Source organism: Vanacampus margaritifer, chromosome 7 (assembly GCF_051991255.1).
Source record: "Vanacampus margaritifer isolate UIUO_Vmar chromosome 7, RoL_Vmar_1.0, whole genome shotgun sequence".
Taxonomy (NCBI): Eukaryota; Metazoa; Chordata; class Actinopteri; order Syngnathiformes; family Syngnathidae; genus Vanacampus; species Vanacampus margaritifer.
Window position 1 is genome coordinate 10,260,686 of NC_135438.1, and position 27,505 is coordinate 10,288,190.

The 27,505-nt window shown below is 38.3% G+C and overlaps 1 protein-coding gene and 1 long non-coding RNA gene across 4 annotated transcripts in view; one reads left to right on the forward strand and one right to left on the reverse strand.

Annotated features, from left to right (window-relative positions):
* Window positions 1–27,505, reverse strand: part of LOC144054707 (microtubule-associated serine/threonine-protein kinase 1-like) — a 75,271-nt gene that overhangs the window by 32,101 nt on the left and 15,665 nt on the right. For 2 of the 3 annotated variants that reach the window (XM_077569925.1, XM_077569924.1), the window contains exons 3-6: window positions 6,576–6,664; window positions 5,658–5,733; window positions 5,343–5,415; window positions 1,856–2,016 (exon numbers count right to left, since the gene is read on the reverse strand). In XM_077569925.1, coding sequence (XP_077426051.1) covers window positions 1,856–2,016; window positions 5,343–5,415; window positions 5,658–5,733; window positions 6,576–6,664 — 399 coding nt within the window. Of the gene's footprint in view, window positions 1–1,855; window positions 2,017–5,342; window positions 5,416–5,657; window positions 5,734–6,575; window positions 6,665–23,250; window positions 23,510–27,505 lie in introns of those variants that run through there. The other variant, XM_077569926.1, reaches the window with a different exon arrangement.
* On the forward strand, window positions 18,232–19,390 carry LOC144055377 (uncharacterized). The gene is made up of 2 exons (XR_013294854.1): window positions 18,232–18,883; window positions 19,146–19,390. It is a non-coding gene; the product is annotated as an uncharacterized LOC144055377 (long non-coding RNA).

The window sequence follows — 27,505 nt, forward strand, 5'->3', positions numbered from 1 at the left end:
GATTGGCATGGACATGTTGACATTCTGCGGTAATTCAACCTCCCTGATAATTAAACTTTAATTAATCCCAAATTACAGTCTGCCACTCAGTGCTGGCTAGCAATACATCTAACTAATGTAGGTAATATGATAAAGATAATGCATAGTTTAAAGTAATTATTTATATACTAGCAGACACACGTTTGGAAAACGGTATGGTACTTGTTACTTGAATTTATACTCTTAAAAACACCTATGTGCATTGAACGTTACAATAGAACCATTCCAGTCGAGTTTGTTTTTGTCAAGGCAATGATTTCAAGGCATCGCCACTCAAAAGGACAAAAATAGCATCCAATCAGATTACACGGATGCTATGAGTGCTCTTAAGGGGCATCTCACTGATGTCAAGCCGAAACCTTTGTACCTCCAAAATCAGCACTTTTCAGGAGATTGCAAAAAACATTTTCAACACTTTAGATTGGCCAATAATTTGTAAAAATTACAGCTACACGTGTGGACTGAGCAGAAGTATAGATTTTTTTTTAAGTGAACTCATTCACTGCCATACATTAATATATATATATTTTTTAAAAGATTTTAAAAAATTAGGGGTGACAGGCAATAAAAAATTTTCATTGTAATAATCGCATGACTTCACAGTTAACTAACGATTAACAAAAAAAAATCTAGGTTTTCATACTCTTGTTAACAAAAGTGGAAAAAATATTAAACTAATAGAAATTGTTCAAATGAATTTTTGACGTTTATAGCCGTCAATGGCAGTGAATGAATAAAATAAAAGAATTAAAGATTATTAAAAATTTGAGGCGTCAGGCAATTCAATTTTTCATTGTAATTAATCACATGACTTCACTAGTTAACTCACGATTAATCCCAATTTTTATATCTGTTCTAAATGTACAATAAAACAATTCTAGGTTTTCATACTCTTGTTAACAAAAGTGGAAAAAATATTAAACTAATAGAAATACTTCAAATTAATTTTTTACGTCTATAGCCGTCAATGGCAGTGAACGAGTTATGCCATTATGCCATAATGTAACTTATGTGGTTTTAGCCCGACGCTAGCGATATATGTAGTGGTTCGCTATGATATGCTGTGATGTATTAACATTGTAATTCTAAACTCTTTATAAGTTTTGGCATTTCTTCTTTCGGTTCTGGAAAATAATTTCTGAACATTCGCACAGTGCTGCCATTTATTTTGGCATTTGTGAATTCACTTATTTTTTTATTTTTATTTTATTCAGTGAAAAGTGGCCAAATCAATGTTTTGCCATGCCTAAAAATACTGCTTTGGTGCCATCTTGGGACAAAGGAGTACTAAATTAAAAGTTTTTAATGTAACAATTTTGGATTAATAGATTAAGTCGTACAGAAAAAGGATAGATGGAATTTGACAGTATATCAAAACAACACAACTAGAGTACGTCTTGATCCCTTTTTTTTCCCCTCGATTGGGTTTTTGCCAATACTAAGTTCTGATCTGATACCTTTTTATATGGTTCAAATCAAGTAAACCATTTTTTTTCATCTTCTTCTTCATTCTTTATTGTTGACTTTTTGATTTGATTTTTAAAACTACCTTTTTCAGTTGTTACGATCAGCTGAAAATCCTGATTACGTGATCGGATCTGGCCAATGGTAACAATAAGTGCACACAGATCTGATTGAAAGGTGCTGACAGAGGAATTTATAGTATTTGACATTATGATCAGCTTGTCCTAAAGCACCTGATCCAGCAAAAAAAAATTTTTTTTATAATTACTGACAGTACAAAATCATCGTCACCCATGACTTAATTAAACGAAACGTGGCATTTTGGCCATTTTTTCCTTAGCGGAGATCTCACCTGAGGCTCCGAGAGCGAGGTCGGACGTGCGGCGAGCGGCGGCCCCCGTCGTCGTCCGTGATGCTCTCGGTGCTGCCAAAGTGCTTGGACAGGAAGTGCAGCTCGTCCATGGTGGGCTGGAAGGGCAGCTGGTGCAGGCGTTCCTGGGACGAGCTGGACGACTGGAAAGGAACAAGCAGCACCCAGAAGAGAGGGAATGATTTTGTTTTATCTTCTGTTTTTTCTTTGCACCTTTCATGCCTGTGAAGCGGCTAATAATTGATGTGAATGAGGGAGCAGAGAAGCGAGGAGGGACAGGAAAGTACACAGTGCGCCATCATGTGAGTGGGTGCAAAAACAACAACAAGGTAGCAAGAGAAAGGTGAAAGAACAGAGAAAATATCAAGAGAGACAAAAGAGTAGAGCAACAGAAGGTTAAACTCTGCAAGGAATGGCGGAATAAAAGTGGCCTGCTGCCTTTCGGGAGTTGATAGCGGCTTTTTTGCCAGCTCAGCGGGGAAAACGCCAACCTGGATCAATAGTAGAGTGAATGAACACGCCTCCCAATGGGATGTCATGCTTGGCATTGACAACTGCTGGAAGAAAGCTGCTTGCAGCCACTTGGAAGGTGAAGAGTGGAATAATGGCCAGCAATGGAGGCAGGCCGGTCAAAGAAGCATCACCGTCACTGAGTGGGAACTGAACTAGGGATTGACCGATTATCAGCCGGGCCGATTGCCTTTGCCGATATTCAGCATTTTGCTGATTATCGGCATCGGCTATTTTGAAGAATCATACGGCCGATATTAGATCCATTTTAAAATGTATTAACTTCAGGGAACTAATTATTGAAATTTTCAGAGATGCTGCTGAACCTCGGAACTCTCTGCCCCTTCTGTTTTTGTTTGAAATTGAAACTAAGAGAAGTAACATTTTAATACTTTAGCTATTTAGAAATTTTGGAAAACTTTATTTACTGTAGAAAACAATAAGGAGCTATTTACTTAAGTTTTTATTTTTAACTTCTGAAGACATGCTACTACTGGAGATCCCTAAACTTTTTGTTGATGATGTCTATTGATTTTTTCTTAACTCCAATATTTTACGAACGCTAAAAGTTGTTCAATAAATATATGCCTTAAAATGTAGAAAAAAATAAAAGGTAGAGTTTGTATTTTTTTCAAATTTTGATGCCAATATTTTCCCTTTTTGTGAAAATGAATATTGGCTCCAAATATTGGCGTCCTTGACTACTAATAATCGGAATCGGCCCTGAAACAACCAGATCGGAACCCATGCTGTCAATACCGAAATCAAGCGAATGTACCACTACACCATCAATGACCTACTATATAAATAAATAATGACATTTATTAAGTTATCTTTTTTGTTGTTGTAAATATCTATGATTAAAAATAATACGTTTGTAGTGCTATTTTCTGATCATAATTATCCATTCATTGATTTTCTATAATACAGGGAATGCCCTTGACAGTCAATTGGATTGGCACATTTAGACAAGCATGTACACTCATATTCACATCTAAAGACAATCAGGAATCTTTAATGAACCTAACATGGATGCCAGAGTAACCTGAGAAAACCACGAAAAGCACGGGGAAAACATGCAAGTTCCACAGGACAACATAACAGATTCAAACCCTCAACCTCAGAACTGTGACGCAGACAAGAATCCACTAGCACGCCTTGCTCGGAATAAATGTTAATATAATAAATATGCAAAATATACAGCAGAACCTTCTCATATTTACCAAGAAGTGGTTTCAAGTGGCAGTTTTCAAAGAGGTTCTTATTTATGCTATGCACCGCTTACTTCCCGTTTCTGAAAATTTTATGCATGCATTTAAAGATGGACGTATGAGTTTCTCCCCACACAAGCACGCTCACACCTTTCATCTACTCTGATCAATATGCAGGGATGAGGCTGCGGCTAACCAGGCGAGTAATGCCTCCAATAGGCGAGAAGGAACGAAGCAGGAAGTGGAGAGGAACATGTGCAGACTGCATGATTAGTGAAACAGGTTCGACGGTACGGGTAGTAGTTCATTTCAGTGCTGCTGTGGACAAAACAGGAAAAGACGCAGAGAGAGATGCAGAGACTTTTCTGCCTAAATGATCTTGTAATCACCTCTGCGCCACCCACCCCTCCTCATTAACTATCCGCGCCAGAGGAAACACAGCGAGGTGTACGGGAATTTATTGGAACACGTTTCAATTATCTCTGCTCCACTTTTCTTTTTTTTTCATTTTCTTTCCCAAGACGACCGAGTGATGGTGCGCAGACAAATCAGGTCAATAATTTCTTGGCAACTGATGAAGTATTTTTAAGTTTTGCCTGCTCTTTTGCGTTTTTTTGATGCTCGCGGGGCGTGAAATCTTTTCAAAGTGAGAAGACACGAGCGGAACAGGCAACTTCAGAGCATGACTATATCAACAGCGTAACGCCAATTGATTTTATGCATTAAAATGTATACACATAAAAATATTCATGCGCAGGACACAAAATATAAAATTTACCAGATGATGAAAAAAAATACAGTGTAGCTGAAGGAAATAGCCCCTAGCACACTCTAAGGCAGGGGTGGAAAAAATATGGCCCGCAAGCCAGGCACGGCCCACTGAATTCTTTAATCATTAATGTTGCGTTCTTTTAAACATTTTTTTTCCTCAAACTAGTTGATTAAAATGTATTTAGTCATTTTTATTTCTTTATTAGCTCACCTAATGACCTAACGACTCGAGGACAAGCGCCATAGAAAATGGATGGATTTGTCTCAAAGTCACATTTAGCTATAGTAGGATAGCCACATGCTAACCTAGTGAGGACAAGCGCCATAGAAAATGGATGGATTTGTCTCAAAGTCACATTTAGCTATAGTAGGATAGCCACATGCTAACCTAGTGAGGACAAGCGCCATAGAAAATGGATGGATTTGTCTCAAAGTCACATTTAGCTTAACTGGGATAGCCACATGCTAACCTGCTAACCTAGCGAGGACAAGCGCCATAGAAAATGGATGGATTTGTCTCAAAGTCACATTTAGCTTAACTGGGATAGCCACATGCTAACCTGCTAACCTAGCGAGGACAAGCGCCATATAAAATGGATGGATTTGTCTCAAAGTCATATTTAGCTCAAGTAGGATAGCCACATGCTAACCTGCTAACCAAGTGAGGACAAGCGCCATAGAAAATGGATGGATTTGTCTCAAAGTCCCATTTAGCTCAAGTAGGATAGCCACATGCTAACCTGCTAACCTAGCGAGGACAAGCGCCATAGAAAATGGATGGATTTGTCCTAAAGTCACATTTAGCTTAACTGGGATAGCCACATGCTAACCAGATGTTGCAAGCCTTGATTCAAACCTAAAAATTCAGAACTGTGAAGCAGACGTGCTAACCACTCGCTCACCGAGCTCCCTTTACATAAAAATTTTAAACACAAACGTCAAGTAGGCTCTTTTAAGCCTCTCTAACAAACTCTTACCGTTGAACTGGGAGTATTTGTGCCATATCCCGAGGAGGGAAGCGAAGCCAAGGACCATCGACGGCCATCAGGCCTGAGGGAGACAGAACAAGAAGCGGTAAAAATTACAACACGCCCTGGAATTTTTTTTTTTTTTATCAGTTTAACTTGCATAACATACAACAACACACGCACACACACACACACTAGATTAAATAAAAGACTAGCCCCCATTTTGCACGTGTTTGTTATCACCTCCTGTTTCACTGTGCATGAGAAATTAATCCCATCAACAATTTCACAGTTAGCCTTTCGCAACAAAAAAGGGATGTGAACCTTCTTGAAGAGGCGAACGAGAAGTGGGCGGGACCACTTGGTGAAAAGTTGCGTGGGCTGTCCAATGGGCTGCTTCCTAGAGACATAAACGTGACAGAAAGGAGGATTTGAACGTTTCTGGAGGGGATAATAACCAAATAATGCAAGACATAAGTATGCATCTCATTTGAGGGCAGTTTGTGCATACAGCCAGTCATTTTTTATAAAAAAAAATAAAAATAAAAAATGATTTCAGGAATTGACTTCAACCTGACTTTCTTATTTTTCACCAAGTTTGAGTCACCCTGAAGCACCCGAGGGAGCTGTCAAGACACCCGCCCGTCAAATATAAATAAAAGACTTGTTCCAAGTGCATGAATCTATCAGGGTTCATATTGGGTTGAAACTGAGAGAAAAGCCTGATTTGGAATAATTTACCAGATTTTGTGAGAAATCCAACAGTTCTTTAGTGTAAATTTACTCTGTGGGACACCCAAACAACGTCCTTGTTATTGGTTTCCTCAATTAAAAACTGTTATAAAATTGTGACTATATGAAGAAAATGTTATCCCCCCCCCTTCTACATTTTCAAGCAAAGTAAACAGACATTAGGTCATCATATTAACAAATTTGAAAAAGGAAGAGTTTTTGTTGCTCTCGTTGCTAGTTACTATAAGTAGAAACTGCTCAGAGTACTTAAAAATGACGGCAAACTATGAGCCCAAAGAAGATACATTGTAAATATCAAATGTGTTTGTGCCGATTTGTAAGTGTACGAGATTGCACTATTTAGTAATTGTAGTCTAAAAATAACATCTGAAGATTCAACAAAGAAAACAGCATCACTGCTGTTGCCATGGCGACCTAATAAGATCGCCTACTTTAGTGATACTGTGAAACCTCGGCATAATGCACAAGTGTATGATTTTCTATACTGACCGATGTGTCCAGGCAGTGGCGAGTGAGGCCTGGGCAGGGTGGGGGACGTACTGGTCAGGATGAGGCTTTTCCGGTTACTCGTTCTGCAGCTGGAACACAATCACAATCGGTCAATAACTGCTGTGACTCTTGCGTTTGTTTGTGTTCAAATCAATTAACATTAGCATGCGTGCGTGCTCGCGTGTAAACATAACGTGATGTTATTGACAAGTTAACACATTTGATCTGTTTTTGACATAATTTACAACAGATAATGGGAGTATTGGGAAACCTCATTTTGGTCTATGAGACGAAGTGACATCACAAAAACAGTAGCGATTTTGCCGGCTAAAACAGCATCATTTGAGTTAGCCTGATTTGTTAAAAAAATGAATCAGTAGGAACTGCAACTGTGTCAGGATGTCAGAAAAGGTAATTTTCGCCCATCAAACTAACTACATTTGAGAGAAGCTTATCCAGCATTTGCTTAGCGGCTAGTAGCTAGCTGCTAGCCACTAGCTGATAACGCTAGCCGTATCTCAATATTAGCATAATTAAGAGGTTTTTTTGTGTTTTTGATTAGTGATTAAACATTATTTTGGGATGACGTTGCGTCGATATTGGTAGCAACAGTTTCTGACAGCAATACAAACTTTGTCAGGAAGACAAACAACCATACACCACCAAACTCTGCCGGGAACAACTTCAAAATATAAGTGTAACAAAAATCAATTCAGGCCCAAAGACTGTCTTTATCGTGTATAATAAATGTTGCGGTGAGAAAAGAAAGACTTTCTGCTCCCGATTGCACCACTCACTGTCTTACGCAATTTTTCACTCCGACATGCTTTGTGGCTCTGTCATTTATAACCACATGTAACAGGGAAAGTGTCTCATTTGTTCAGTGACTCAACAGAAACATAATGTTGCATCAGCCCGCTCCATAGTTCTTTAGAAGGTTGCATTAAACCACACATTTCTTAACTCTGGAGAACCCAAGAACCCTTTTCTTCTTTGGAAAATTATGAATTATACATTAAATGACTGCTATAAGTTCACTGAACACCAAAATATATGTTTTTTCAATTTTAACCCTTGTTTTTTGAACTAGCTCAGAGTTGCTAATTTATCAAAATATATATATATAAAACATACTCCTAGGCATTCTGTAACATGATATGAAATAGATTAACAAAAAAAAAAAAAAATTTTACCATCTGATGGTTTTGTTTGGATTGATTTCCAGCTCAAAAAAACAGCATGTTGCCAGCCATCTTGTCACCACCACTCTGGCTCATGTAAGTGCAATATTCATCCACTAGATGGCCCCATGCAGGGGTCAGAAGTGGCACTCTGGACTTTTGAAGTTCAATTTGTAAAAAAAATTTAAAAAAAGGAAAGAAGGTCTTTGTTATTTGAGTAGCAGAATTTATAGGGGCCAAATTTGACCATGTGGGTTCTCCAGGGTTTAATATATCTCAAACAAGACACAAAGTCTATCATTGCAATCTATACCCCACTGTCTGGAAGCCCTCCCACAAGTTCTCCTGAGGCCTTATCGGTCCTTTCGGAGTCTTATTTGGAGCACAGCGAGACGGCAAAACCCCGAGTACGTCTCTGTGACTCTGGCCGAGGCAGCGCGCGTGTTCAGACTTGCAGAGCGGAGGAGCCGCATATTGAAATATTTAGGGGAAATGCATTAGCTCTAGATGGGGAGCTGGATGTGGTGTCGGCGGCTCGAGAGGATGAAAGTGGAAGTGCTAGACAAAGACAAAAACATGAGGCAACTTCCCCTCGCTGCTGTCCATACAAACACACAATTATTTTTCATTCCGCTCCATACTTCACCTTCACATCTCATGAATGCACATTTACATTTGCCGACATTGGAAGGCTGAATCACTCGAGCGCACACGCTTGACTCCCTTGTGTATTTTTTACTGCTGATTCGTCAATCATCTTGTCTACAGGAGACCCACACAGGAATCAACAAGTAGTTGTGACAATTTATTTTTATCAAACTTAATACTGAGTAATGCCAACATTACGACTCTACATTAAATTCTTCGCCAGCCACAAAACTGTTGAAGCGACGTTTACACAATGTTCCCATTGACTACAGCACAGGGGTCGAAGTTCGGTCCTCGAGGGCCCGAGTCCTGCATGTTTTCAAGGTTTCTCTACTCCAACACACCTGATTCAATGATCAGGATCGTTATCAGGCAGAGCTTGCTGATGAGCTTAAATATGAATCAGCTGTGTTGGATGTGGGAAACCTCTAAAACGTGCAGGACTGAGGCCCTCGAGGACCGGACTTTGACAGCACTGGATTACAGCATCCCCGTTTGAGGCCGTGATTGCCGTGGATGCCCGGCAAGACTTTTAAATTGTCACACCAGACAGTATGTAATATTTTCGTTGGATGCTCAGTCTCGTGATACTCCGACTGCTTGGCTGGGATGATAGGAGGGAGGGAGGGAGGGAGGGAGGAAGAGAGCGAGAAAGAAAACAAGAGAGAGAAGGAGAGAGAAGGAATGGATGTAAGGCGAGCTAGAGAGAGAGAGGGAGTGAGGGAGAGAGAGAGTGAGAGGAAGAGAGACAGAAGGGGAGAAAGCGAGCGAGAGCGCATAAACAAACAAATGAATGAGCGAGAGACAGAGAGAGCGAGAAGGAACAGATGGGGGAGAAAGAGAGAGAGAGAGAAGGACCGGATGGAGGGCGAGACAGAGAGAGGGAGTGAGAGACAGAGAGAGAGCAAGAGAGACAGAAGGGGAGAAAGCGAGCGAGAGAAAGAGAAAGAGAGAGAGAGAGCAAGAGAGACAGAAGGGGAGAAAGCGAGCGAGAGAAAGAGAGAGACAGAGGAGAGAGAAGGACCTGATGGAGGGCGAGCCAGAGAGAGAGGGAGCAAGAGAGACAGAAGAGAGAGAGAGCGAGCTAGCACGTCTAAATGAACAAACGAATGAGCAAGAGAGAGTGAAAGAGAGAGAGAGAGAGAGAGAGAGAGAAGGAACGGATGGAAGGCAAGATAGAAAGAGATGGAGTGAGGGAGAGAGAGAGAGCGAGAGAGCGCAAGAGAGACAGAAGCGAGCGAGAGCGCATAAACGAACAAATGAATGAGTGAGAGAAAAAGAGAGAGTGTGAAAGCGAGAGAGAGAGAGTGAGAGAGAGAGAGAGAGAGAAAAGGACCGGATGGAGGGGGAAACAGAGAGAGGGAGTGAGAGACAGAGAGACAGAGAGCAAGAGAGACAGAGCAAGAGAGACAGAAAGGGAGAAAGCGAGCGAGACAGAGAAAGAGAGTGAGAGAGAGAGAGGGCGGAGAGAGAAGGACCAGATGGAGGGTGAGCCAGAGAGAGAGAGAGAGAGAGAGAGAGGGAACAAGAGAGACAGAAGAGAGAGCGAGAGAGAGAGAGAGAGCAAGCACGTATAAATGAACAAATGAATAAGCGAGAGAGAGAGAAAAAAAGAGAGAGCAAGAGAAACGGAGGGGGAGAGAGCGAGCAAGCGAGAGCGTATAACAAACGAATGAGCGAGCAAGCAAGAGAGAGCGAGAGAGAGAGAGAGAGGGAACAAGAGAGACAGAAGAGAGAGAGAGAGCGAGCAAGCACGTATAAATGAACAAATGAATGAGCGAGAGAGTGAGAGAGAAAAAAGAGAGAGCAAGAGAAACGGAGGGGGAGAGAGCAAGCAAGCGAGAGCGTATAACAAACGAATGAGCGAGCAAGCAAGAGAGAGCGAGAGAGAGAGAGAGAGAGAGAGAGAGAGAAGCTCCCTTGACATCTTGACTCATAATATTGTTGCCTTTGTTTAGAACAAGAACGCAAACAAATGAATGAGAAAAATAAAGAAACATTGAGGCAGTTCGGCAGTTCGGCACTCGGCCTCGTCTTGCCTTTAACGCCAGCATGAATTGAAGCCACAGTGGAAGCAGCCCATTGAAGGTGACACAAAAGCAGCTGTGTGTGACTTTGTGTTAAAAGGTTTATGACAAACAATACACTTAATAGAAGATAGAATTGAATGTAAACACAATGTCAGTTAGTAACCCCTTTCAACGACGCGCATTCAAAACTTATTGTGATTAAATTCAAACAAAAGGCGTTACGTCTTTACATCATTCAAACCAATTCAGATCCAATTAGGTTCATCAAGAACACATTTTCTTCCTGCGCAATTAATTGAGCGAGACGGAAGATGAGGAACAATGCCGGAGGAAGGAGGAGCACGCGAGGACGGGATGCAAAGCGCAAAACCGTGGCGGCGCATTTCAAGTTGAAACCTGAGGAGGCAAACTCGCTCTCTTCTGTCTTCCCGCAGCGCCAAAACACAAAATCATCGGGCTGAATTTCCAAATGTGATCTCATCTGCCACAATGTCTGTGTGTGTTTTTGTTGCCGGCGGTACGATCCATCATAATCCATCATGTGTGCTCAGTGTGTTTGTGTGACGGAGGACTCGTGCTGTGGTGCCGTCAGGTAGATGGCGTGCGATTGATCGCGGCCAACTGTGCGTGCGGCCATTATGTGGTCTGCATGACATGTCAAATTTTGAAAAACTGGTCCTGACACGAACAATTACGATTTGACAAAAAACAAGAGGATCTGCTTGTAAAAAGGAAAATATTTTCCATGGTGTTGAATGAATCTATGTATTATAAGTGAATTTTTCAATTGAACTACTAATATAAATGAATGTTTCTATCTATGATAGTCTAATTTCTTCAGAGGCACTAGTACGCATTTGGAAAAAATCAACAAAGTCATTAAATCAGTAAAAGCCTAAATTAACTCTTTGACTGCCAGACGTTTTCAGAAAAGGGATGCCGTGGGTGCCAGCCGATTTAAGCATTTTTGACTGATCTTTCAAGGTCCACAGAAAATTACTTGTTTGGACTATGGAAACACACATACTACCAAATGAAAGATTGGACTCTCATCTTTCATCAGAAAAAAAAGTTTGTTTCTACCTTATTCCATTTTTCAGTAATCAACAATAGAAAATGGTTAGTTTCACCTCTGTTTTGAAAAAAAAACGTATTTTAACGTCTTTGGCACTCCTCCATAGGATTTTACTAAACGTTATTTAACGTTTTTGGCAGTCAAAGAGTTATAATAAGTCAGTTTTTTTTTTTTTTTAAATAGCTCTGATTATATGACTGCCAAACAGATACGAAATACTAGGGGTGCGAATTCAATTCGTATCACGATTCATAGGTCACGATTCGATTAGATTAATCCCGATACGAATCTATGAATTGATTAATGCTTTTTTTTTTTTTATTACTCACATTTAGAAAATACTCATCAGTAAACGTGTACATGTACACTGTAAGATTTGTATGAAAATGTATTTATTTATCTGAAAATTCAGGCTTATAACTGAGCCACTGCATTTAACAAACAGGTTGCAGTTTGATTCATGTTTGAACAGCACTGAAATAAAATATTAAGGCTTTTTTTTTATTTCTTTTTTTTTATGGAGAGCTCAGTATTGTTCATTCGATTTGACATGTCATCATTGCTCTCCTTTTTTATTTTATATATATATATATATATATATATATATATATATATATATATATATATATATTTTTTTTGTATGTGGGTGAGTATGTGTATGTGCGCGTGTGGGACCTTTTCTTATTTTTCATAATCTTACAGGTAAATTTAAGTAACATTTTCTTGTTCCGTTGGCGGAACATTTTGCTTACTTGATAGGGGTGTGCCCAAAAAATCGATTCTCAAAATAATCGTGATTCTCATTTAGTACGATTCAGAATCGATTTTTAAATGTCCCAAAATCGATTTTATTTAAATTATTATTATTTTTTTTTTTTCTTTTTTTACTGGAGAGCTCAGTATTGTTCATTCGATTTGACATATCATCATTGCTCTCCTTTATATATATATATATATATATATATATATATATATATATATATATATATATATATATATATATATATATTGTATGTGGGTGAGTATGTGTGTGTATTCATTAGTTCACCTAAAACCTATTAAAAAAAAATCCCATACTAATAATATAATATAATAATAAATTGCCAAATGCAAAAACATGTAAAATGTAAGTTATCACGATGTGGTGGCTCTCGCTAACAGGCAGAATTAAGTAACCAGAATTAGGTTAAAAAATTCTATATACGTAGACCATGTTTCTATAAATTTTGATATTTGGTTTTTATTTGAGGAAGATATTTTTTCCATTAAAATGTGATTTATGAGGAGGTTAGACCATTGGTCGATATTCAGTTTGTTTATTTTTCCAGTTAACAAGAATTGGTTTTTTTTGCGATAGTAAGGGCTACAAGTGTAGAAAATATTAAGGCTTAATGTGTCATTAATATAACATTCTTCCATGCTTAATGTGCGAATCCTAACCCTAAGTAAGACGTTTTTGTTGAAAAATCCCATAAAAAAATGGATGTTTAAAAATCGATTCGAGAATTGCGCGCTGTAATATCGCGATATATTGCCGAATCGATTTTTACTAACACCTCGAAAAAATACATTCCATATTTTTCACGTTTAGAGACCCGCAATGGACATGAGTAAATGAATGTGTTGTTTTTGCAACAATAATGGTGAGTGAATCCCATAACAGAAAAAGCAACACAAACAAAATCCATGGCAGTCAGTGGCCAGGTTAATTCTCTGGCTAACGTGTGGTAGGAAGGTCAACGATTAAGTCTGCCGTAATGATTCGTGCAGAAGCTTTGATGACCAATTATCCCCTCTGCAGGCACTGAGCTGGCGCGGGGCCACTGGTGTCTTCTACGGACGTGACTGTGAATGTAAAAAAGGTAGGTGGGAAAAAAAATGCACTTCTATTAACTGTGTTTTATTGACCCCCAAAAAAATTCCAAATATATCGTATTTCCTTAAAAAGTGGATTCCCCTCTAAAAGACACTTCAATTCAATTGCTGCCAGAAATTATAAACACCTCAGCTCTAATGAAATAAACAAATAAAAATAGTACTTATATAAAATATAGAGTAAGGACATAAGTAAAGAGAATTTTGCATCAAATGAATGGTCTCTCTTTTTTTTTTTTTTTTAAGAATTGCTCATTATTAGCCAAAGTGCTGCTGTCAAGTGAGTTGAATTTACTTCTACTCTACAGTGCTCATATCTCAAGTTTGTGCTCGCAAGTCAAAGCAAAAAACAAAACAAAAAAACAACGGGTGTCAAAAATAGTTTGTTAACTTTGAGTTAATTTAAAGTTCCTTTAACGCCACTCATTTTTTTAAATACGCAATTAATGACTGCCCCTTACTTGGAAAGCAACGCAACGCAGCAGACACGCCCATGTCAAAATTTACCAGCAATAAATTGAATAATATTGTGGAGACTGGGGTCAAGTTGTATTTTACAATTTTAAAAATGGGCAGAATTTCATGTTACTTCATGTTAAAGATTAGATCGCTCTTAATATGAAAAGAAAAATGCACTGAGCTGTCACCAATGTTGAACAATTGCAATTATGCCGACTAGTGGCAGAAAAATGACCTCAACACAAATCAATATCTCGTTTTTTTTTACAGTACAGTACATCTTTTTAATTTTAACCAATGAATTATGAATTATTATGAAATTACTGTATCAATGACTAAACGATGCAGCCATATTTCTATTAGTTTATTTCCCCCCCAATTTTATGTTAAGAGTATAAAAACTAAGAAAAAATTACTGTACATTTAAAACAGATATAAAATTTGTGATTAATCATGAGTTAATTATTGAAGTCCTGCGATTAATTATGATTAAAAAATGTAATCGCCTGACACCCCTTGAAAAATAAGGTTAAATAATGGCTAGTACCTCGAAAAGTTCTTAAGTCAGGCTGTTAGCATCTTGAAGCAACACCTGTACTTATTCACTTTATTGTAGATTAGGGGTAGAAATCTTTGAATGTCTCACGATTCGATTCCGATTTTTGGGTGTGCGTTTTGATTTAGAATCGATTTTCGATTTGAGACCGATTTTTGCTTCAAAATGATTTGATTGACAATGATTTTTGCTTCAATCTATAGATGTGCAAGGAATTGTAATGATCTACTCCAGTCTGACTCGCTAATGCTAATTAGCGCGCTACTCGCGGCAATTTTGTCACTCAAAAGAACACTGCAAAAAAAAAAACTTTTATTGGAATAACTTGATTGTGACTTTTTCCTTCTGTTCTCTCATGTGGCTACAACTTAACAGTGAATTAGACCGCGTGGAACCACACTGCCCCTAGGTGGCCAAATCGGGTACAACATGAACAGCGCTCCCAATAAAGGCACACACAGACAAAGGCAAGACAGTATAAAATAATTTAAATAAAATCGATTTTGAATCGTATTAAAATGAGAATCCCGATTCTTATGAGAATCGATTTTTTGGCACACCACTACTGGCTATTACTAATCCAATCGGATTTACTTAACAGTGAATTAGACCCTAAGTGGCCAAATTGGGTACAAAATGAACAGTGCTCCAAATAAAGGCACACACAGACAAAGGCAAGACAGTATAAAATAATTTAAATAAAATCAATTTTGTGACATTTAAAATCGATTCTGAATCGTATTTAAATGAGAATTGCGATTCTTATGAGAATCGATTTTTTGGCACACCACTACTGGCTATCACCAATCCAATCAGATTTACTTACTAATCAGTGAATTAGACCCTAAGTGGCCAAATCGGGTACAACATGAACAGTGCTCCAAATAAAGGCACACACAGACAAAGGCAAGACAGTATAAAATAATTTGAATAAAATCGATTCTGAATCGTACTAAATGAGAATCGGGATTCTTATAAGAATAGATTTTTTGGCACACCCCTATTGTAGATACATATTTATTATTCCTGTGTAAATGCTGAGGGGAAACTTTCTAGAATTAACTTGCAAAGGTTTTTTGTCATTGCCATTTGCTTCTTCTTTTTTGCTAAGTGAAAGGCAGGGAGCATCAATAAAAATGGTAATTTTGCCAAGCCCTAATGGACATTCATCTTTCCACATGTGAGTCACTACAAGAGTGTCTTTGCACTTTCAGGAGAGAAAAAAATCTAAGTGAAAGTACTGTAAGAGGGAAACAAAAATGAAAAGCGTGCCTGGACTTAACCGTCAAATCGAAAGTGGATTAACATAGGACCCTGCAAGGAAATGGAAAGAGTCAAGTCACTAAGCCGATGGTCTGCTGACTCACAGGGCACAGAGGACACTACACACTTCCTGGCGGTTTAGCCATCGATCTACCCAGACACACTTCCTGTCAGGTGACGTCTCTCTCTTTCTCTCTCTCGCTGCCTGTCAGTCCCTCCGGAACCTTTTTAAAGGTGAGTGCATGTTTACAGGTTTGGGAAGTGGGGCGGAAATGAAAATCATGAAAGAGAATCTCTTGACCATCTTGCTGGTCCCCAGTCAGTCTTTAGGCATAATATGCAACATCCACAGCTGTGGCTTAATTTGTGGACAATTTCCTGACGAAATCATGTGCAGTCTATTCATTGATTTGATTGAGGATGTTCAACTGCAAAAAAAAAAAAAAAAGAGGACTTTATAAATATTAAAATGCTAATTTTAACAATATGTTTTTAATAGTTGCACTGCACCATTTGCATTTTTTAACTCATTCACTGCCAATGACGGCTATAGACATCAAAAATTCATTGCACTACAGAAAAAAAAGAAGGATAAAAAAATAAATTCAAAAAAATTCATTTGAACTATTTCTATGAGTTTAACATTTTTTTTCTAGAGTCTAGAAAAAAATTATTATTAAAAATGAGGGACGTCAGGCGATTATTTTTTTGAACCGTAATTAATCACATGACTTCACTAGTTAACTCACTATTAATCACAAATTTTATATCTGCTCTAAATGCACAATAAAAAGAATTCTAGGTTTTCATGCTCTTGTTAACAAAAGTGGAAAAAAATGTTAAACTAATAGAAATAGTTCAAATAAATTTTTGACGTCTATAGCCGTCAATGGCAGTGAATGAGTTAACAAATTAGTTACAAAATATTAGAAACATCTCCCATTATATAGTGGAACTACAATACATGAATCACAAATGCCGTATAGAAATAAGAGCTTTTTTTATTTAAAAAAAAGAAGAAGATATTTTTAAGTGACAAACTTTTAAGCGGCAGTGTATATTTTTTATGTAGCTTTAGTTAAAGGCAGATTTTTCCATTTGGCTTTTAATATTCGGCCTCATTCAAGTGTGCGGGTGCGCCTTCTGGTAAATCATTATAAAGTGAATGCCAGTTTGTTTACTTAGCAAGTAAAAAAAAAACTGACATGGAATAATCAAACACAGAAAGTGATAAATAGCAAGTTGCCAAAATTCCACGTTAACGAATAATTAAGTGTACTGGCTGACAGCGGCATCTGCATCGCATGTGTGTGTCTGTGTGAAACTATCAAAAGAGAAACACTGTGTTATGCTTGGGGTCAGCCTGAACACCAGTCAACAACAGATGGTGCTGTCACGGTACAAACAACAGGAGCCGGAAGACGGAAAGAAGTTTCCATGTTTAATGCTGGGCTCGGCTACATCAGTGCAGCTGCTTGATTTAGGAGAGCAGCCATGCGATATACTGTAAACTTGCTAGTTGCTAACTACAGACGTGACGGAATTGAATATCACTGCAAAAAAAAAAAAACAGGCAGCTAATGGCGGGAATTACAATGTAGGTCCACGTGCCTAATTCCAATTAAATGAACCCGTTGCAGTGGACATGACATGTTTGCGTGTAAACCAACAAAACGCATCATTTTGGTTAAGTCCACACTTCTGGTCCTTGATTGGATCTGAACTAACCGATCACGATCACAAGTTGATTTGCATGATGTTCATGTTAAATATTATCTTGGCGTCCACTATAACAACCTAAAACATGAGACACCCCCCCCCCCAAAAAAATAAGTTTTTATTATGTGGAAAAAGAGTCACAATCAGCAAAAAAATAACAAAATAATAATAATAATAATAATAATAATAATAATTTTGCCCAGCAGAAAAAATGTGTACATGCATTCAAGTAAAGCATTTAAGCATTTGAAGCCAATCACCGACAAAACAAAACAAGAACCTGGCTATTAGGGGTGGGAATGTCTCACGATTCGATTCAGAATCGATTTTCGATTAGGAACGATTTTTGATTCTAAATGATTTGATTGACAATGATTTTTGCTTCAATCTATAGATATGCAAGGAATTGTAATGATCTACTCCAGTCTGACTCGCTAATGCTGATTAGCGCGCTACTCGCGGCACTTTTATCACTCAAAAGAACGGCTCCGCGCTGACAAAAAAACAACTTTTATTGGAATAACTTGATCGTGACTTTTTCCTTCTACTCTCTAATGTGGCTACAACTTAACAGTGTATTAGACCGCGTGGAACCACACTGCCCCTAAGTGGCCAAATTGGGCACAACATGAACAGCGCTCCCAATAAAGGCACACACAGACAAAGGCAAGACAGTATAAAATAATTTAAATAAAATCGATTTTGAATCGTATAAAAATGAGAATCGCGATTCTTATGAGAATCAATTTTTTGGCACACCACTACTGGCTATTACTAATCCAATCGGATTTACTTAACAGTGAATTAGACCCTAATTGGTCAAATCGGGTACAACATGAACAGTGCTCCAAATAAAGGCACACACAGACAAAGGCAAGACAGTATAAAATAATTTTAATAAAATCGATTTTGGGACTTTTAAAATCGATTCTGAATTGTATTAAATGAGAATCGCGATTCTTATGAGAATAGATTTTTTGGGCACACCACTACTGGCTATCTATCACCAATCCAATCGGATGAATGTACTGAAATTCATTGGAGAAAAGATGAAAACAATTAAACCTCCAAAAAGTATCCTAAAAACTCTGATAAAAATTAAATTACACGGAAAATACGGTGAATCTACCCCCGAAACAAATAAGAATAAGAATGTCCCTGGACTGAACAAGATTTTGTTTTTTTGCGGATCTGATCCATTACATCATCGATCCGCTCAGCAATTCACAACATTACACCTGAGCTGAACATTGATTTTGCATAAAGCGCAAAATATTATTATATATATATAACAAGACTGTCATTTCATAGACAACCTGAGCACAACGGTGGTCACGAATCAATTTGGACCGCACCTGATATACAGTCCATCTCCTTTTGAGATGGTGTCAACAAGCAAAGCCCATTGGAATGGCAGGAAGACGGACGCGGGAAGGATGGGGCCAAGCAAGCAGACAGACTGGATGACTTCAAGGCTTTCGTCCTGGGTCCGGTTAACCTCGGTGGGCTTCTCTTAAATGTAGGCTGAGACATCACCTGCGGCTCTGCCTTTTATCCCACCTCACTCTAGCTCTCATTCTCTCTCCCCTGGCTGTTGTTTGCTCTTTTCTTTTCCCTGTTTGGTTTGGCAGCATTCTCCCACCAGCAGCCAGGAAAACATCCTTATTACGCTCTTTAAGGATGGCAAAGTTAGCCTGATCTGAAATATCCGAGAAGCCAAAAATTGGATTCAGATGAGATGTTTTTTTTTTTTTTTTTGCACAGACATTGGCGGTGGCCTGGCGGTGAACCCTATTGACTGTGTTAATCCCCTTTCAAGCAGGGTGACGAGACAATTTGGTCTAAGTCTGCAACGTCTTGGCAGCGATGAGACGAGCTTGGAATTTAATGCACACACAAAAAGACACACAGGATGATTTGCTATAACATTCATTGCATTTTTTTTCTTCAATTATTGTCGGCAAGTGAATATTTGAATTCCCTAATAAAACCTTTATTTAACAGCGTGAGATTTGCAGGGGTCCCTGTTCTTCAGTTTCCCCTCTACCTTAATGTGACTCATTATTCCCCCCCCCCCCTCTGCTCCCTATGCTTCCATTGTTGTTTTATCTCCTCCATATTTCTGTCCCTGAAGTCCACCATCTGTCTGCCATCTTTCCATTACTTCTCTTCTCTTCTTCATGATGTGTTTACTTGAGGAGCTTAGGCAGCTTGTCGGGACTCGCGGACAATATTTTTTTATACGCTCAGTGGCCACAACTTTAGTTAAACCTAGGGGTGTTCGAAAAAATCGATTCGGCAATATATCGTGATATTACAGCGCGCAATTCTTGAATCGATTCGATATGCGGCCGAATCGATTTTTTAAACATATTTTTTTTACGGGAATATTCAACAAAATGTCTTACTTAGGGTTAGGATTCACACATTAAGCATGGAAGAATATTATAATAATGGAACATTAAGCCTTAATATTTTATTTCAGTGCTGGTCAGACATGAAACAGACTGCAACCTGTTTGTTAAATGCAGTGGCTCAGTTATAAGCCTGAATTTTCAGATAAATAAATACATTTTCATACAAATCTTACAGTGTACATGTACACGTTTACTGATTAGTATTTTCTAAATTTTAGAAAAAAAATAAAAATAATCGGATTAATCGGTATCGAATCGTGATACGAATCGAATCGCCAGGTACTCGGCAATTCACACCCCTAGTTACAACTAAGAACTGTATAAAAAAAAAACAAATAACACATAATATGTCACTTTTTAAATTTAAGTTTCATTTTATATTTTTATTTATTGTCACTACTGAGATTGTTCCATAATGGCACTACCCTGCTACCAAAAAAAAAAAACATTTCTTGAGGTTCAATTAGCACATGTATTAACCTGGAGTTTTAAATTGTGACCACTTGTTTAATCCAACAATGCATATTCAAAGACCAAATGAAAGTTTGTATCAGTTTGATACTGTTTGCAAATCTTTTGCGCAATCGCATAAGCATAGGGAAAATGTGTCCAAAATTATTTATTTATTTATTTTTGCTTTGACTTTGCAAAAAATTGGGCTGTTTACTGCCATGCTCAGCTAAAGGTTACGGTCAAAGTAAACATGAAGAATTACACAACATCAATGTGGAGGTTGTTAACCTTTAAGAATGGATATCTGAGCACAAACAGTGCTGCAAAATATGTAGACAGACAATATACCAATAATCAAAGGAATATATTAATTAGGGGTGTGAATGGCCTAGCACCTGGCGATTCGATTCGTATCACGATTCATAGGACACGATTCGATACAGATTAATCCCGATATGAATCTTTAAATTAATAATTGCGATTTATTTATTTTTTCACTCAAATTTTGAAAATACTCATCAGTAAACTTCTACATGTACACTGTAAGATTTGTATGAAAATGTATTTATTTATCTGAAACTTCAGGCTTATAACTGAGCCACTGCATTTAACAAACAGGTTGTCATGTTTAAACAGCACTGAAATAAAATTTTAAGGCTTAATGGTCCATTAATATAACATTCTTCCATGCTTAATGTGTGAATCCTAACCCTAAGTAAGACGTTTTGTTGAATACTCCCATAAAAAATTGATGTTTAAAAATCGATTCGGCCGCATATCTAATCGATTTGAGAATTGCGCCCTGTAATATCACAATATATTGCCAAATCGATTTTTTCTAATTGAGACATTAAAAACATTCCACGAGTGCGCTTTTTGAACATGTCCCTGAAAGTTGCCACTTCTATAAAGTATAATACCATGGAGTGCTATTTTTCTCATTAAAAAACTTTTATTATTTTTTGGGGTAGGCTGGTACCGATTAATGGCATCCCTATTCATTTCAATGGGGAAAGATGATTTGAGATATAAGTGTTTAAGCACCCCTTTAATTTATGTATGTTTAGAATGAACATGCTCATTTTGTTCTAATCACATGTGGAGTCTCTCACATAAAAAAAAAAAATGGGACGTAAAAAAATCTGTGTATGTGTGTACCCTACTTTACTTTACTTCTCGGTTTGTGTAATGAAGAAAAACGTCCCCTCTGAGATGTTTATCATTCCACAGCAAACACACAAAGTAGACCTTCTCTAGCAAAACATCCATTAGAGAGGCGAGGAAACGGGAAGATAGGCGACAGATGGTGCACTTGAGGGACAGGAATGAACGCCTCGAGCCGAGGAGAGGCAACAACAATGGAGGCGCAGGGAGAAGGGGGGAAGAAAAGAGCGAGTGGTGTCGATGGAGAGGAAAAGGCCGGGATTGGTGCCAGGCAGACGGCACTCTCAGCACTGCGCTGCCCACTGTTGGCTCTCCGCTACATAAGCACTCCCTGGACAATGCCAATAATGCCTTTACTTCATAATGCCACTGCTCTTTTCTCACTCACACACACACAAACACAAACACACAGCCGAGCATACCTTTGACCTTGAGCTTAAACCACATACCGCTGCAAAAACTGAAATTGAACCAACATTGAAACTGCTCACGTTCTAAACAACTGCTAACGCATTCACTCCCAGCCATTTTCACTGAAGCAATCCCCTTCGCTCCCGGCTGTTTTACTGGATTTTGACTGATTTTGCAAGGCCCACAGAATTAGCATTAGAATATAGCTTCATCGTGATTCACAAATCTGTTTTAAACTGTGGGGGGGAAAGCTTTTTTTGCAACATGGCCCTGGTTGATCTCTTATACTCTGCTGCCACCTGCTGGCCATTTTTGTAATAATTACCATTGCTTCAACCATTCTTTGCAGTTCAGAGGCCGCATCAAAGTCTTCTGTACGCTCTAACATTAAAAAACATGGGTGGAAAAAAAACCTATAAATATGTCTTTGGGACACTGCTAATATTTAAAATAGAACGTATTTATACGTTTTTGTGAGCAAATGAGTCAATCTTCTGAGCTGTTATTGATAAAGAGTGAGACGGTCGGATTAACAATTTTGAAGAAAAAAAACTCCCCCAATCGCAACCCCGCCCCATTTCTATTATGGGAATTGCGATTTAATATGTGATTTTTTTTTGTTTTTACAAACACAAGCAATAAATTAATGTTTATGACGATAAACAACACCAGATTTATTCGACATATGTTTCGGAAAAACAGTTTATTCATCTGTTTCAATTAAGAGTTGTTACGAAACACTGACTAGCAGTCTCAAGTGTTTACTACCATAACTTGACAACAAAAAAAAACGCTAGTGTGGCGTAAACAAAGGTCACGTAAGTCATAAATCCAATCACAACAAGAGACCAATAATGCAAACAAATCTGAGGCTTTATCACGTCAACATTTGAGATTTCATGGAACAATGATATTTAAATGTGGAATGCACTTCTTAAGTAGTGAACTTTTATTATATATATATACTGTATATATAATTTTTTGTTATTATTATTTTTTTTAATTTTCAACCGACTGACCGAAATTAAGCAGTTATTTTCCAAATTATCCAATTTGAAAATGTTATTCTACTACATTATGATATCAATTTAAATTGTATTAATTGTTTTTATTTAAAACTCAAATGAAAGTAAGCAATACTACACACACACACACACGTATACATCTTGACTACAACGCAACTGAATTGTTGTCCATATTATTGTGTTATATTTATCACACAGAGACATGTGATTGTTAAAACACACACACACACACACCACACCATATTGTTGGAGCTAAATGGAGACAACTGTGAGACAACACGATAGCTGGCAGGGACAATGGAAATATCACCCGGAAATAAAACACGCACACTCACAGACTTCACGCAGCAAGCTAAATGCTAACGAGAGCGAGGAAGCAAAACAGGCACACGTCGTTACCTTTTCGTGCGTCGAAACATGTCGCTAGCAGCGGAGGCTGTGTTGGCAGGTGAACATGAGCGCAGCTGAGCCTCCACACGCGCACGCACGCACGCACACACTCGCACGGAGCCAGTCAAGAGGCAACCGCTACAGCCCACATGTCAGTTCAACACGCACACACATCACAAGTGGAAGATTCGAAGATGTGAGGCAGGCAAGAGACAAGAGTTTTAAGAGCGCGGAGGGCTGCATCCCCTGGATTGTGTGCGCCAAACCGCGAAGAGATGAGAAGGGAGGGGGGGGGGGGGGGGCAGATCGACAGACGAGAAGAGAAAGGGCGGGAAGGGGGTAAGGGAGGGGGGCCCAAACACTATCGAAAAGATGAGAGAGCTAGACGTGAGGAGGAGGGGGGGGGAGAGAGAGAGAGAGGCGGTGGAGACATGACGGAGCAGCCGAGCGGAGACTAATTTGAGCACAGACAGCGCGGGGCGGGCGGGGTGCTGGGCGGCCGAGGGGGGTTCAGTGGGGGCGCACGTGTTATTGTGCACAATTTGACTTGCTGGCACAAGGAAAGCAGGGTGGCGCTTTTTTTTTTTTTTTTTAAATAAACGGAACGCCTGGCGGGAGTCAATATTTCACTTTCTTGCAAGAAGATGAATTGGACATGTATTAAAAAAGCTAAATTGCTTGTGTAGCCTGATGTCTACCATTATTACAATGTGGTTATAGTCATATTTGTCAATATGAATAAATCTTATGAGCCTCATGTTTCATTTGAAGCCACTTTTTTTTCCCAACAGGACCTTGAAGACACATAATAATAATTTGCAGCACTGCGTCAAATTCAAAGCGTAAAGCAATCACTGCCGTAATTACAAGCCAAGAGTATTGAAATGTCGCCTTGAAATACACGTTTAATTTGTTCCTTTTCCATGCTTTTGACTCTGGGACGCTGGGATCTAGAATCACGTATCCCTATTTAAATCAATGAAAATTTCAATAATGCTTTGTTGCCCCCTCAAGACAAAAACAACCCAAATTTAGTTTTTAATGAGTACAAACAGAACTCTATAAAATGATACTCTACAAAGTTAAATTCAACAGTTTTTGCCTCATTCCTCTCTTCAATAGTCATTCTTCACAGAGGATTAAGAATACCTGAGTCCTACATTAAGCCTTTTTAGATGGTGGTCCTGCAAGAACCAGCACGGACCTGTATAGTCATGATGCAATACTATAAGTTTCAATCATTATTTTATATTAAGTGTTTTTATACTGTATTATTGAAGCCTTTAAAAACGTTATTTATTTGTAGTTACTTTTTTGCCTGTTGTGTTTTTTTTTTGCAGAATCAAATCTAAGCGAATATGTAATCTCAAACCATCTGACCACCCTTAAAAGTAATAAATATGCCTTTGAGTATTGTTATTTGCTCTGTCTACCTCTATTGCAGTGTTCAGATATCTGTTGCAACGCCAAATGTATAATATTTAATAAATACAAGACATTTTGAGCCCTCTATTTCATGAGTAGAATATAAAACCCTGACGTATATGATCTGACACATGCATTGCACGGATAATCCATTAGAGGGCAGTATCACCCAGTTGATGGACACTTACACTTAATAATAGTGGGAAATGTTCTTTCAGAGTTTTTTAAATACTAATATGTTTGATATATCTGTTTATTATAATATATTTTTTTACGGTTATAAATGTACGAGTTAAAAGCATTGTTACCGGATGTATCAAATATGACACAAATCAATAGTCATACGTAGAAGTATTACGGAAGAGGATTAGGGGCAGTGAAGAGAGAGAGAAAAAAAAGTTTGGCAGGATTCTCACTTTATTTTCTGAATTCTGACTTTAAAGTCTTTAATCTCAGAATTCTCACTTTAAAGTCAGAATTGTCACAATGTTGACTTTAAAGTGAGAATTCCGACTTTATTCTCAGAATTCTCACTTTAAGTGAGAATAATAGTAGCACTAATGAAGTCAAAATTCTGAGGAAAAAAAGGCAGAATTCTCACTTTATTCTCAGAATTCTGACTCTAAAATCAGAATCCTGATATTAAAGGCAGAATTCTCACTTTAAAGAATTCTAAAGTCATGAATTCTGACTTGAAAGGAAGAATTCTGAGAATAAAGTCAATGTGCTGCCAAACTTTGTTCTCTCTCTTCACTGACCCTAATACTCTTCCATAGTTGATTAAAAAAAAATGTTTGTTCAAAAGGACCAATAAACACTAGAAAGAATCAGAATTTTCTATCAAATATCTCATGGTTCAGGCTTTATGGGGTTAAAGGGTGACAACACTGCCACATAGGTCTCCAATTTTTAGCTGATGGAGTTTTCCCATTGTATGTTAGCATTTAGGTAGCAGATGTAATTCTCTTGTTTTTTTTTATGTTTAATTTGACTAACATTCAGATGAGAGTGGCAATAAACACCTTGAAACCTCTTTTGAAGAATATAATCAGCCACCTTGCCATTTGTTGTGAAAGGGGTTGATGTATTTCATATAGTTCATGTTTGCACTCACAAGTCAAAGCAAACAAATCGGGTCACTCATATTTCAAGGCACCTCGCAAAAAATGTCCGATTGGATGAGCTTCTGCTATTGCCTCTGTCCTACATGACGCAGGAGCGGCTCAGCAGTCCGCCACTAAGGGAGGCATCATTGTTGTGTGAGTGTGTGAGGTATGTACACACACACACACACACTGCGATGCCTCCCCCTTTTGAGCTTAAACAAACCTAGCAAGCGTTCAAGCTGACGCGGGGCGACAGTTACACAGTGGTGCCGAGTGGACTAATTGAATAATGGATGTCGTCTCTAATGTAGGAGTGGGAATGGATGAAATAAACATGGTGGGGAAGAGATGGAGGCGGATGGTGGTCATGGAGAAGGGTGGCTGTCATGATATGATGAAGACGGCAAGTCGGAATTTTTTTTATTTTTTTTATAGCTCAATTATTGCATATACTCTCTCATAAAGTGACACTTGAGCTCCACCCTTCGGATGACCCAAGTGAGCTTTTTCTTCCTTATTTCCCGCTGTGACATATGCTGGGAGTCAAAGGTCACGGACATAACAGCAGCAGGCCAAGGACGTGCACACACACACACACACGCATACACACACGCGCAACAATCAGGAAGTAAAAGTGAAGTGTGGTCGTAATTACTCATGCATTGAGATGCGCACCGACGGGCTCTCTTGTTGCCAGACAGCACCTCTGCCCTCAAGGTGTACGCAGAATACTAAGACAATTAAACAAAACACGCGCGCGCACACGTACGGAACGTATTTAGCCATGCATTCAAAATCACACATCCTCAATTGCTTCTACAGTTTATATGATAAGCAGACGGATAACAAGGGAGCAGAAATAAAATGCATTCATGGCTGTGGGCTGCAATGATTTCAAGAAAGATTTAATTGATTTCCACACACCAAATAATAATAAGCATATTCAGGGGATTTACAACACACCCCCCCCACCCCCATATCTGGCTTTGTTTTTCAAGTCAGCTTCTTTTTTTTTTAGCAAACAAAAGACACGCAGTCAATTTGGTCTCAATGTTTGAGGCTGCAATCCAGCAGCAGGGAACTCAAATCCATCTCTCAGCGACAAGTACAAAGAGGCGTGACGGCTCCACAATGGATTTCAGAACCATGGACAGCACATGCACATGCTGGAGAAAATTACAGTTGGGATTTCTAAAGTTGAACATTGTGGGAATGCTGGTTGACTTCTGATTTGGTGGAATTTAGAGAAACCAGTGTACCGTTGAAAATAATGTCAATTTCATTTCTTACAGGGAACAACTGTCCCCATTCATAAAAACATTTTGTCATAATGCGAGCAATGTTTTAAGTAGGGGTGTCAAAATGACTGTGTTAATTTTGAGTTGATTTATAGTTCCTTTAAAATAATTAAACAACTATTGTCACATTTGTCTCAAATGAATGCTCTCTTTAAAAAAAAAAAAAGAATTGCTCATTATTAGCCCAAGTGCTGCTTATTGTAATGTCAAGTAAATTTAATTTACCATACAGCGCTCATATCTCAAGTTTGTGCTCGCAAGTCAAAGCAAAAAAACAAAACAAAATGAGTGCATTAATTTTGAGTTAATTTAAAGTTCTTTTAATGCCACAAAATTTTTAAATGCGCGATTAGCCTGTACTGGGGGAATTCCAGTCGCAACGCAGCAGACGCGTCCATGTCAAAATTTAGCAGTAATAAATTTAATAAATATGTG